Raw genomic sequence first — 12,394 nt, 5'->3', positions numbered from 1 at the left:
ACACTGCAAGTCTAAATTGATTTTGGGATTCTGAAGATGCACTTATCAGCGTAGGCAGAAAAGAAAAGCAGTAATGCTTTGTTAAAAATCCAGAGGGAAATTAAGATATTAACATTTAATATTAACAGTATCTAGCAGTATGTTAAATCAGCTCCACTAGTAGTAAAAGTAGGCATATTTATCTGATATTACAATTGTACTCATTTCTACTTGTAGTGTGCACTTTGTTATATGGGTAGTCATATTCAGGTAAAGGCTGGGAGTACTTTTTCCTTCACCATAATAAGCTGACGTTAGGTGGCACTATTAACCAGTGTGGTTGAGCACAGCAGCTGCCTGTGGAAATAAATTCAGGAGATGGACACAGACAAGCATCTAGATCTGAGTAATCATCTATTTATCTTAATGACTCACCATCCAAGCTGCTGTTGGGAACTGATGTACAAACAAAAGAGGGACAGGTTTTCAGATCCCAGTGGAGTGTAATGTAACACCTGTGACAACAAACAAAATAGGGGATATAGTTCAGTGGTAGAGCATTTGACTGCAGATCAAGAGGTCCCCAGTTCAAATCTGGGTGCCCCCTGTGGTCACATTGTTTTTTTTTTTTTTTGGTCTACCATGACAAAAAGGTGAGAATACTATTAATTCTTACTTAACACAGGAGGACTGTCAGGATCTATGTTCCGTTTACAAAATAAAACACCACACTACAGTGCGTACCTAGAACGTGGAGGAACAGTTTATTAGAGCAAATTCAATAATAAACTTTATGAAAAAAAGCTACAACATGAACACTTGCTTTAACAACATCTTAAGTTGATATATTTATATGTATGTACATTTGACCTTGCAATGGCATGCTACAAGGACATAACCCTTTAATTACTGAAAACAACAAAAACAGGCAGATGCAGTCAGGAAGTTGTTTCACTCTCCTCTCATTTCACAACTCACTCTAACACAAGGAAAATGGAGCTTTCAAAGCACATCCTTCTACAATTTAAAAAAAAAAGAATAATTAGGGAGCTAAAAAGCTGACCAACATCTCCTTGGTAGGTTCTGAGTGCTGCTGTACATCATCCACACAAACTTAAACACATTATATGATGACAGACACCACTGCAGTGACAACATGAAGCCCTCTCAGGTCATTTTACAATTTTTAAAAGTTGCACAAGTCACAAGTTTGAGACTGGACATGGTCATTTGGAGAGAAGATACTGGACACACCCCAATTTGAGAATTATAAATTGCCACAGGGATAAACAAGATTATAACATATTGTTCTCTGAATCACCAATATGGGATGATCCACAAGGCAGTTACAACTATATCTACATATTAGAGAGGTCATCTTTTGCCCCCTACAGTAGTTTGTATCAACCTTTAAAAAAAACACACACACATCTAAACCCTTCATGATAATCTTACAGCTTCTTACAGCTGTTGTGCAGATGTTGAACACTACCTCAAGAGCAAAATAAATAAGAGCTTAAACACATTTAATAGAAGAACAATGGAGTTAAGACATGGAAGAAAATGTAAACCAGGTTATTGTGGAGTAGATACGGGATACTCCAAACACGCTCAAAGTTCACTCGTGACCTCATCCTCTCCTTGAAAACAGAAGGACAAGGACTAAAGATTAAGTCCAAATCTGAAACAACACTCCTTTCTCTTCCTCATCAAGTGTCCATGGTTTTAGACACGCAGAATCTCCAGGCAGTTGTTGTAGCAGATGGCAATCCAATCGGGCTGTGTGGAAGCCCACTGTACGTTGTTGATCTCCCCTTCAGCGGTGTAGGCCAGGATGGGATCCTCAATGGCCCGTGGCATCTGCTGGATGTCCCAAATCAGAGCCTGGTGGTCATCAGCTGAGAGAAAACACAAGCAGAACAGGTATAAAAATAAATACATGAGCCTGGCATATGTAAAAAATTTAGCAGATTTGAAACTGGCTTGGACAAGGGTTCAGACTGACTTTAGACCTGTGAGAAAACAAAGCAGACTTGTTCATTTGAAAGAGGAAATGCGGTCCGAGTATTACAAAACATTGTGGCGTATTCTTGCTTCTGATGTGTATTAATCTGAGTCAAACTTGATTTCCTGGATTGTATTTCATCTCTCAACACACAGCTCATTGTCTTATTTTAACAAAGTGCTGCCTTTTAGCTTACCTGCAGTGCAGATGTGACACGAGGAGTGGGGGGCCCAGGCGATTCCGTTAACACAGGCGCGATGATTGTTCAACCGAGCCACTGGTGTGCAAGGCACACGTACATCTAGGATGACCACCTATCATCCAGAAATAATATCAGATTGAGACTGGAAAGTCGTAGATCAACAAAGGTGCCATCTTCCTGTGGCTTATCAGTGTTTAAATCTTAAAACCAAAAGTTCCAAAAAATAGATCTACTGCTGACAAAGTCCACATGAAACTGACCTCCATGCCATCCATGGCCATTGTAGCCAGGTAGTTAGGGTCTTGCTTGTTCCAGCACAGGCGGAGCAGCGGGTGGTGCTGGGGGTCTTCATATATGATGGTGCTGTGCTCCAGGTGTCGGAGGTCGAACATGCGGACAGATCCATCCGCCCCCACAGAAGCAAACATATCTCTACCACCTCCTGCGCGACTGAATGCAATGTCATACACCTGTACAGTACATAAGAAAATTCATTTAATACCTGCTTATGCTGTGTACACAAGTACATAAAGCGTAGTGCTGACAAATACACACACACACCTCTTTGTCATGTGCGATCAGCTGGGTTTTCACATGTCCAGACACCAGGTTGACTCGCCCCAACACCTGCCCAGTCTCCAACCCCCATATAGTACATGTAGTGTCAATGCTGGATGTGCCTGCAGAAAGAACCAACTTGCTAGGAATTCAAACTATACAAATGAGTCCAATCCATAACTACATTTATCATACAGTGGATTTCTTACCGAGCAGATTGGGATCAACTTCATTCCAGTCAAAGGAGGTGAGGGGTGCACAGAAGTCTGAGTTCTTGTTGTTATTCAGCAAACATTCGAGACGTGTTTCTGTGTCACTGACCTGCAAAGGAAATGCAAAGGAATATGACAGTGAGCACTTTTAAGACAAGTACTTGGAATCAGTGGGACCAGTTTAACAATGTTGATTGGCTTATTTTGAATAGTTTTGGATGAGAAAATTAGATCAATAGCACAAAAATGAATAGACCATAGTCTGTTCTGGCTACACAGGAGTATTATGAACAATCATTTCTCAATCATTTTTTATGCAATTATTTCACCATAAAAAACAGAATCATATCGGAGTGAAGAAAATTTCCTACCCTCCAAATGCGCAAGTAGTCTCCACTGGTGGCCAGCAGGTCCGGGTAAACACCCTTGGTGTCGGGGATCCACATGATCTTGGTGGTGGGGTAAGGGTGGTCAAATGTGTTCCTGCAGACAAACTCTGAGCTCTCCTCTTCCAGACCCACCAGCTGAACCTGTACAGGAGACACGACCCGTTATTTCAAGACGAGCCAAACGACTTTAGAGCGAGGGTGGATATGCAATTAGGTATAAAGTCTTACTCCAGCATATCACTATCAAAGACACTAAAGATGCCAGGTGTGTTTTTACACAGGCATATTTGGTCCTTCTTTGTTACTGTGGAATAACAACACAACGCTGATTTTAGTCACTGTTGCTACGCAGGACAACTAGCATTAGCATCTGCTAAGGTTATCATTTTTAGCCTTGGCTGATAAACACTGCGCACCTTGTTGTTGTATTCCTCCACAAAGCTCCCAAGCGCCAGCCGAAAGCGTTTGTCAGGACGGACACTCCAGTTCATGGCATACACCGTCCATGGCGCCTCGTATTTGTAGATTTCTTTTCTTTTGCCGTGAAGCGACATCCTCCGCTGTTGTCTCAGCAGCTAACACGCTAGCGTTAGCTAACTACGAAATAAGTAGTCTTCCGAGCGAACTGTGTCTCCTTATTTTAACTCGGAAGAACAGTTACCAGCACGGGGTGTGGTAAAGATCATGCAATTAAGCAAATGTTGTTTTAAAGGAAGATTCCTCTCCACTTTACTTAACAAAGAGTGGCATTACGCGTTACAACCCGAAAAACAGTTTAGGTCAACAGCGTACACACAACTTCCGGTTACTATTTTCAACATAAAATGAGAAGTTTTTGTTTTTTTTATTGAAAGTTAAATAACTACAGTGTTTGAGTTGTGGCTTTTATATACATTAATAAAGTTATGTAATTTAATGTAAAATAATTATACTATTAGGCCTATATTATCATAATCATCATTACAGTAATTTCATTACATAATTGAATGTTGTTTACTATTGTAAATTTCTGTTACTGATAGTTTATGTTAAACAGTACACTACGTTGTATTTGCAGCAGTCAATCTGGGACTATAATATTTTCATTTATAATATTTAGAACACTGTTAGAGTTGTAGTTACATGTATTGCGTCAGTTTCCATGTTCTCCTCGTGTGGGTTTTCTCCAGGTACTCTGGTTTCCTCCCACAGTCCAAAAACATGTATGTCAGGTTGATTGGTGACTCTAAATTGCCCATAGGAGTGAGTGTGAGTGTGTGAGGTTGTTTGTCTCTATGTGGCCCTGTGATGTACTGGTGACCTGTCCAGGGTGTACCCCTGCCTTTCACCCAAAGAGAGCTGGGATAGGCTCCAGCAGATCCCTGTCACCCTGGTTAGGAATAAGCGGCTATATATAATGCATGGATATTCATTGTTAATTTCCAAAATGATACATAAATTTCTATTGAAGCAGCCATTTTACAGTGCAAAGTGTAGTGTAACTTAATATGTTAACATTAGTGTTACAATCTACAACATTTTAAGTGTTTTGGAAAAAAAACACAATTTTAATGTAACCACGTATTATATATATTCATAATAAAACTTAAATCCAACAAAACTGTGCACAAGCCACACGGTGGTCACGTGATTTCGGTCGTGTGGAAGGGAGGCACAGATAGGCAGATAGGCACAGATCAGTCGCGGTGATTTTATTTTGAAGGGTTGTTCCTGTGTGGTCGTTTAACAAGGACAGGTCAAGCTAACACAGCTCATCCAGGATTACGTTGTTGTCACGGCAAATCTCAAAGTAGGTTGAATATTGGAGTATTCGTTCTTTTTGGTTTTAATAAAACTCATTTTCTGTGGCGTTTTAAAACGCAAATATGCTACTCACAGTTCAAAATGATGCGTAGTTTTGCTAGTAGCTAAGTATTGCTAGCGACAGAATGCCATGCTAGTTAGCCTCCGTTAGCATGCCAACGCTGTATTTGCTAACAGCTAATTATAAAGTGAGTGAGTGAGTGCTGGGGGATGGGTCGAGCACCGCGATATGATTACCGCTTGTGGTTAAATCCCATAACGCTGTATGTCATTAGATAAGTATAAAGTGTTCCTTTTGACTTATTTTAGTCTGTTAGAAAACGTGTCACGCAGGGTAACTGTTGGATGGAGTTGGTGCTAGCAGCACCTTTCAGGTTGAATATTCACCGGATTCAACCACATGCTGTAAAGCTCTTTACGTTATTAATATTCGTATTACTTCACGTTTTCTTAACTTTCCCAAGAGTGCTACATCGAGTCATTAAAATGCTTTATATTTTCGGCTGTTTTTCTTTAATGTTAGTGCTGATTTGTGACATGAAACACGGTTAAAACGTTTTCTAGTACTGGCACATTAGTTACTTTTCTTCCTTAGTCATTGTTTTCTAGTTAGTCTCAGACCGTGGGGATGCTTTGCTCTTTGGGGTTTATTACGTGACTACTACTGTGTGAACAGGGACTGACTTGGTTACAGCAACATGGACCAGTTCAACCTGTGCTCTGCCACAGTGTAATATAGCAGGGTGAAGCTACACTTTAATGAACGTTGCTGTTTTGTAGGTACCCTGAAGTCATGAAGTAATGACAGTTAAAGGTATAGTTGGCGATTCTGGAAAAACCAGACTCGCCAAGCTCGCTTTTTAAAGTAGTTAACCAAATAAATCCCACCCTTTTCTTCTGTCTCTCCAAAATACCTCTTAGTAACACTCCAAAGCCACACCTCTCTGCCTTTTTTTTCGCCACTAGAGAGCGTTGAGAAAAAGATCACGACACCTGTCATGGCTCATTCAGATGTAACTTAGCTAGATAGGCGTTTGGCTAGTATATGCATAATACTTACATAAGTTAAACATTACAGATTTCAGGAAAATAACTAATCCACCAGAAACAAAATTAAACTGATGTGTCCAGCATAAATACGGCCAGAATGGCCTCACTTTCCAGCCCCTTTTGCTCTGAGTTGTCACCATCGTTGAGAAATGACACCAATATTGTTTCTGATTAAAAGTTCTTGCAGCATCCAACTTCTTTTCAGTTGTGGCTTTCTGGAGTACAGCCTTCTGTTTGTGAATGAAAGCTGCTCTGGGTGCCTTCTCTGCCACAGATTGATAGCTGTAGCTATAAAAATGTGTTGTGAGTGACTCTTGGCTCAGGTAGTGCAAGCACATACAGAAGTGGGCTGACGGACAGGTCGGCCATCCAATGGTTTTGTTCAGGTTGAATAAAATGATTGGTTAGGTTTTTCTGAGCCCTGCTGCTGCTGCCCCAGATGACTTTTTTTTTCTTTATGTTTTTAGTGCTTTTAATCTTTTTGTTGTCATCAGAATGAAAAGAGAAATTCAAGAAGTGTAACAAAAATACTTCTGAAAGAAATCACCAACCCCACCTTTAAATCAAAAGCACTGCTTGCAAATTGCCACATGAACTAGTTGACAAATAACTGAACTGGTTTGATTTCTTCAATTTGACTTCCTGTTTTTGTAAGGTGTAAGCTTGTTTCTTCCTTTTTTAATAATTGTATTATGAATGCAAAATTTATGTTTGATCTCTTCTAAAGTTGTAGGTGTCCAGTGCATTGCATCTACTTTTTACTCTGCATTTCTCTTTTCATGCAGGTCCCACCATGCGTGGCATTTATCTCCTCCTGATACCCACATTGCTGCTCCTCCTGGCCCTTCCTGTTTCTAGGGGGCGATACAATGATGACTTTGATGATGGCGAGGACCTAGCAGACTTTGATGACAATGACTTTGCTGAATTCGAGGACATGAATGATGATCTGGCAGCTGAGGCAGAAACTGCTCCTCCGCCTCGTGTCTCACTGTCATCACAGCCTGATGAAGATGAAGATGAAGATGAAGCCACGGTTGAGCTGGAGGATGGCCAAGATGGTTTTGATGACTCGGAGACACAGGTACATTGCCAAGTCACAGTGACATATGCATATGAAAAAACAATAAATATGAAATGTGCAGTTCTTTTAATAATTGTTTTTCATGGTTTTGTATGACAGAATCTGTAGCAAGAGTAATTCAGTGCCATGTTTCCATAGGATCAAGACATATACAGCAAATATGACCAGGAGGAGTTTGAGGGGATTGGAGACATGGAAAAGTCTAGCCATTCCACGAAGGACCCCCTAATAATCCACACGGTAAGCCAGGCTTTGCTGCTAAATTCTTAGAAGCAAGTCCCAGTCATTGGCTAATTGTCATCTCTATAGAATCTGAATGGGTAAGGGTAAGAGGCAGGGTAAGATATTTTGTTGGTTCAGTTGGATTCACACAATTTACATGCACTATTGCCCTAGAATGGCAACAGTGTAAACTCTGAAATTGTAGCCTTTGGCAACTACCTTCACTTAGCCTAAATCACTTCAGTCACACTGTTGGTGATAACCATGTGCTGTTTCTCTGCAGGTTCCTGCACATCTCCAGAACAGCTGGGAGAGTTACTACATGGAGATCCTGATGGTGACTGGCCTGTTGGCTTACATCATGAACTATATCATTGGAAAGAACAAAAACAGCCGCCTCGCTCAGGCTTGGTTTAACTCACATAGAGAACTTCTAGAGAGTAACTTTGCACTAGTGGGTGAGGTCTTCCTCCTCTATCTATTGTGCATAGCAACTATATATAACTGGTCATAGCCAAATGGATCAAATGTTGACAGAGAGTATGAGTTGGGCCTTTTTGTTAATTGCCAGTAATATGTGCATTTAGGTGATGATGGCACCAGTAAAGAAGCAGTGAGCACTGGGAAGCTTAATCAGGAAAATGAACACATCTACAACCTGTGGTGCTCTGGGCGTGTGTGCTGTGAAGGCATGCTGATCCAACTCAAGGTATGGGCAATGTGCTTCAATATGTGGGTGGGTCATTGTCACTGTACTGTGTTGAATATATTTTAAAAATATGTGGTTTGTTCCAGTTTCTGAAGAGACAGGACCTGCTTAATGTTCTGGCCAGGATGATGAGGCCTGCCTGTGACCAAGTGGTATGTGCCATGTATCACTTTATGCAGTTTTGTGTGGGCTCTTTCAAAGCTTGTAGTGACTTCCCTGACAGAACTCAATTGCTACCAAATGGAATTGTAGAAATTATGCTTCTAAAAATATTTGTAAAAGTTTTTGATAATTTATTTATTACATTTCAACTGATTAGCAAGACATTATGGAAATAGTATTTAACCCTCAGCATCTGTCTGTTGGTGTGTAGCAAATCAAAGTGACTCTTAATGAAGAAGACATGGACACTTTTGTGTTTGCTGTGGGCACTAAAAAGGCCATGGCCCGGCTTCAGAAGGAGATGCAGGACTTGGTAAATATTTTCTACATCTTCTGTTGTATTATATACACATAATTTAAAATTTTCAATCTGCTTTTCTTCTGCCTAGTAGACCTTAATGCTGAAATAGTGCCTTGGATTTTTGTTCTTTTACCATAGAGCGAGTTCTGCGGGGACAAGCCCAAGTCTGGGGCCAAGTATGGTCTGCCAGACTCCCTGGCTATTCTTAGTGAGATGGGTGAGGTCACAGATGGGGTGATGGACAACAAGGTGAAGTGTGGCTCTTTGTAAACACTTATCTTACAAAAAATACTTTCATAAAACATTATTACAGAGTCCCTGATACTGAGTAGGGTCTCTTGAGTTGGCCTTAAAAATCTTCCTCCTCCTACAAATCTCTTATGAAACCTTCGCATTTGGATTTTTTTTGTTTTTTTTTAAATTTTAGATGGTACATTATATCATGAACCATGCTGACAAGATTGAGTCCATCCATTTCTCGGACCAATTTTCTGGTCCAAAAGTTATGCAAGAGTAAGTAGTTATTTCATCTTTTTTGTCTTTTACATGCAAGTTATTTAGCTTTTTTTTGTTTCTATGTGGTACTAATTGCTTTTGTGTTATATTTAAGGGAGGGTCAACCTTTAAAGCTGCCTGAGACCAAGAAGACGCTTCTGTTTACATTTAATGGTAAATGTTTTATCTCTCCTACTGTTTTTGAAAGTCTGAACTGTACCCCATTTTTGAACTTTTACTAACATATTTGATGTATACCAATGTGTGTTTGTAGTGCCTGGCATGGGCAACACCTCTCCCAAAGACATGGACACACTGCTTCCTCTCATGAACATGGTTATCTACAGCATCGATAAAGTCAAGAAACTCCGTCTCAACAGAGAGGTGAGCCAGATTCAAATGCTCTGGTGTCTCCCAGTGCACCCAAAATGATAACTAGGTAATTTATGCTATTTTCAGCTTTTAGACTGAAGTCTGAAGTGCAGCTGTGAAACCCTGTGTTTTTCCCTGTACATTTAGGGAAAGCAGAAAGCTGACAGAAACCGTGCCCGTGTGGAGGAGAACTTCCTGAAGCAGACTCACGCTCAACGCCAGGAGGCAGCCCAGACTCGCCGCGAGGAAAAGAAGAGAGCCGAGAAGGAGAGGATCATGAATGAGGAGGACCCTGAGAGACAGCGTCGTCTGGAGGTCTGTAACAGGAAATTTCCCACAACAAACTACACACATTTTATTGGAACACTTGAACATTGTGAGAAATATGCTAAATTCAATTTATTGCCATGAGTTAGATGTTGCACATATAAACCTGGAGGCAGCATCTTAAATATTTAATCCTCTCTTTTTCAGGAAGCAGCCCAGAGACGTGAGCAGAAGAAGATTGAGAAGAAGCAGATGAAGATGAAGCAGATCAAAGTGAAAGCCATGTGAAAGATCACTACAGGGATACAAGCACACATTAAAACAGTGCTCTAGCTCAGTTTTCTCCAGCTTCTCTCACCACAAACCACAGCTTTAGCTCACAGTCCCAACAGCTCCAGACAGACATTCTGTACCTCTGGGCGTGTCAAGCTTAGCTGTTTGTGTCACCACCTGTTCAATGTAGTACGGCTGAGGTCTAATGACTGTGAGTGAACTGCTTGTGTCAAGTCAGAGGGACTTTTTCACGATCAAATCTGTCACCACAATATTCGCCAGGATTTTTATTTTCTTTTTCTGTCCAGCTAGTTTCTCAAACTCTTTTAAAGCTCTGTTTGAAAACTGTGTAGCCATGTGAGCTTTTAAAACTTAATCAGCTGGAAAAGGAACACACTATTGGGTGGTATTCAGCCACATTTTAAAAGAAATTAAAGTATTGTTGTGGTTTCATTAGAAATTAATTATCATTAATATAATCTTAAATGATACTATCAAGAATTTTTTAATTTATATCAGCTTGGAGATTGACATTTCTTGCAGGCTGTTTCTAATGAGTACCTGAGCAAACAATAAAATGCACTGGAAACTGTTTCTGTTGGTATTTAATGGTAAATTGTTTGGTTTATGAGGCACTTGATTATGACTTACGATAAAAATGTGCAAGTCATGTGCCTGCAAGTCATGAAATAGTAGTGTACTACATCGAAACTGATACACAGACCTCTTGGTATCAGAAGTTGTCTATAACGGGCACTTGAATGGGTGGGGTCTAATGCTAAATTTAACTCGTAGATCGTGTCAGCAGCATCTAAACTAGATTTGGTTACATCAGCTTGGTTGTCTCTTGAGCTGAAATAGATGTGATAGCTCTGTCTGGTCAGAAGCCTTTTTATAATGTAAGTCTTAACAGGGCTCCCTTTGGGGGAGTATAAAAATACCCTGGTTATTTTTCATTTTGCCCACAGTGGCTCAAAATATACAACACAACATAAAAACACAAATACTGTCTCAGAAGCTACTGAGGACTTTAACACAAATTCATATGTAATCAAGGATATTAAATAATTGGATACAGAATTAGATTAGGTTTTAAATTGCTGAACATAAGTGTGCCTTTTTAATCTCAATTTATGACAATTTATGCATTCATTCATCTGGACTCTGCAAAAAATGTTTTGATCTGATCTGATCAACAAATGATAAGGCAAGGACTGCTCTACTGTTTTTATTCACTATGCTCTGTATATTGCAAATCATAACTGTGATTCATTTCTGTCTACACATCTGCTGTGCTCTGTAAACTCATGAGCTTCAGGCAGTAGCTGATTTATCCGTTTGTGATTTTAGTGATTTCCACACACAAAATACAGTATTCACCAAGACAAATTAAATGGTGCTCTACTGTAGGATCCAGTTGTTCCATTATTTTCATAGTCGAATGTGTCAGTCCTGACACATGATTTGGATTCTTACTGACAGGATTTCTGAAGTTTCATTAATTCTGCACCACTGAACTTGCAAAATATGTCACAAATGTGAATCTCCTTTAGCAAGTCATCTTGCAATTTTCACTCGGTTTACAGTAGTCAACATCTGCTATATGTTAAAGGGCACCACTGCATTTAGTGGCCCAGTGCTCCATTACAAAAGTACAATGCACAATGTTGGCGTAGTTGTACTTTATTTGCATTTTCTATAACTTTATACTTTTGAATTGCTAATTTATTTGACAGCTGTATTTACTTGATTTCTAATCTTTAAAAATAAAACTAATGATTTATGAAATTGCTATTATACAACTGAACACTATATATGTTTAGATATTAGCAATAATAATATAAGAAAAATGGCATGTAATAATAATAAAAACGGTAAGGGGTAATTTTGCTGCATAATGACCGCATGTACCTTAAGTACATGAGGTACATTTATCACTAACTAATGCTTGTTTTTTTTAGTAAAATTTTGAATGCAGGACTTGCAGTGTTCTTACAGTGTGATTTTGCTACTTTTACTAAAAGGTTCTAAATATTTGCTCTAATTGGTTAATTATTACGTATGAACTGCTACTATTTGCTTAATTTTATAAATGGGATCAAATGTATTAGTTTTGTTTTTGCAGCGTTGTCACTGATCGGCCTTTAGGGGGAGCGATTGATCACTTGCCTGGGTTTTGCTTTGTATAAGCAGATTCAAGCATAATTGTTCAACTATAGCATTTAAACATAAAATAACATTTAGTCGTTATAAGCTTAAATGTTTAATTATTTTTATTATATTTACAACATTTCGTGTAAATGTGATGTCA

General features: G+C 39.4%; 2 protein-coding genes and 1 non-coding gene across 3 annotated transcripts; 2 read left to right on the top strand and 1 right to left on the bottom strand.

The window, feature by feature from the left end:
• The first annotated feature begins 514 nt into the window (after positions 1-514).
• Positions 515-586, top strand: trnac-gca (transfer RNA cysteine (anticodon GCA)). The gene has a single exon. It is a non-coding gene; the product is annotated as a tRNA-Cys (tRNA).
• Positions 587-720: 134 nt separating this feature from the next.
• dcaf7 (ddb1 and cul4 associated factor 7) lies at positions 721-4,138 on the bottom strand. The gene is made up of 7 exons (XM_026326150.1): positions 3,762-4,138; positions 3,328-3,486; positions 2,954-3,065; positions 2,748-2,866; positions 2,447-2,656; positions 2,181-2,298; positions 721-1,877 (listed from the first exon to the last, which is right to left on the bottom strand). Exons 1-7 carry the CDS (start codon positions 3,897-3,899, stop codon positions 1,705-1,707), a joined length of 1,029 nt encoding a protein of 342 aa, XP_026181935.1. The 5' UTR covers positions 3,900-4,138; the 3' UTR covers positions 721-1,704.
• An 876-nt stretch (positions 4,139-5,014) lies between these two features.
• ccdc47 (coiled-coil domain containing 47) lies at positions 5,015-10,677 on the top strand. Its single transcript, XM_026326015.1, has 13 exons — positions 5,015-5,134; positions 6,984-7,282; positions 7,421-7,522; positions 7,788-7,962; positions 8,092-8,213; positions 8,300-8,365; positions 8,587-8,688; positions 8,815-8,925; positions 9,104-9,189; positions 9,287-9,345; positions 9,446-9,555; positions 9,691-9,858; positions 10,018-10,677. The coding sequence occupies exons 2-13, from the start codon at positions 6,992-6,994 to the stop codon at positions 10,096-10,098; spliced, it is 1,473 nt and encodes a 490-aa protein (XP_026181800.1). The 5' UTR covers positions 5,015-5,134; positions 6,984-6,991; the 3' UTR covers positions 10,099-10,677.
• Positions 10,678-12,394: the final 1,717 nt, after the last annotated feature.

Source organism: Mastacembelus armatus, chromosome 8, assembly GCF_900324485.2.
Source record: "Mastacembelus armatus chromosome 8, fMasArm1.2, whole genome shotgun sequence".
NCBI lineage: Eukaryota > Metazoa > Chordata > Actinopteri > Synbranchiformes > Mastacembelidae > Mastacembelus > Mastacembelus armatus.
Note: the sequence above shows the minus strand (reverse complement) of the source record. Positions and strands in the feature narration are given on the sequence as shown.

What these genes read in the sequence shown, in the direction of transcription:
- ccdc47 (XM_026326015.1), top strand. Translation starts at nt 6,992, where the DNA reads ATGCGTGGCATTTATCTCCTCCTGATACCCACATTGCTGCTCCTCCTG. An exon ending in ACCCCCTAATAATCCACACG is followed by an intron (nt 7,523 to 7,787) that starts GTAAGCCAGGCT and finishes GTTTCTCTGCAG; the next exon opens with GTTCCTGCACATCTCCAGAA. An exon ending in ATGGGGTGATGGACAACAAG is followed by an intron (nt 8,926 to 9,103) that starts GTGAAGTGTGGC and finishes TTTAAATTTTAG; the next exon opens with ATGGTACATTATATCATGAA.
- dcaf7 (XM_026326150.1), bottom strand. Translation starts at nt 3,899, where the DNA reads ATGTCGCTTCACGGCAAAAGAAAAGAAATCTACAAATACGAGGCGCCA. An exon ending in TGGAGGAATACAACAACAAG is followed by an intron (nt 3,487 to 3,761) that starts GTGCGCAGTGTT and finishes TCTCCTGTACAG; the next exon opens with GTTCAGCTGGTGGGTCTGGA. An exon ending in TGGCCATGGATGGCATGGAG is followed by an intron (nt 2,299 to 2,446) that starts GTCAGTTTCATG and finishes TCTGGATGATAG; the next exon opens with GTGGTCATCCTAGATGTACG.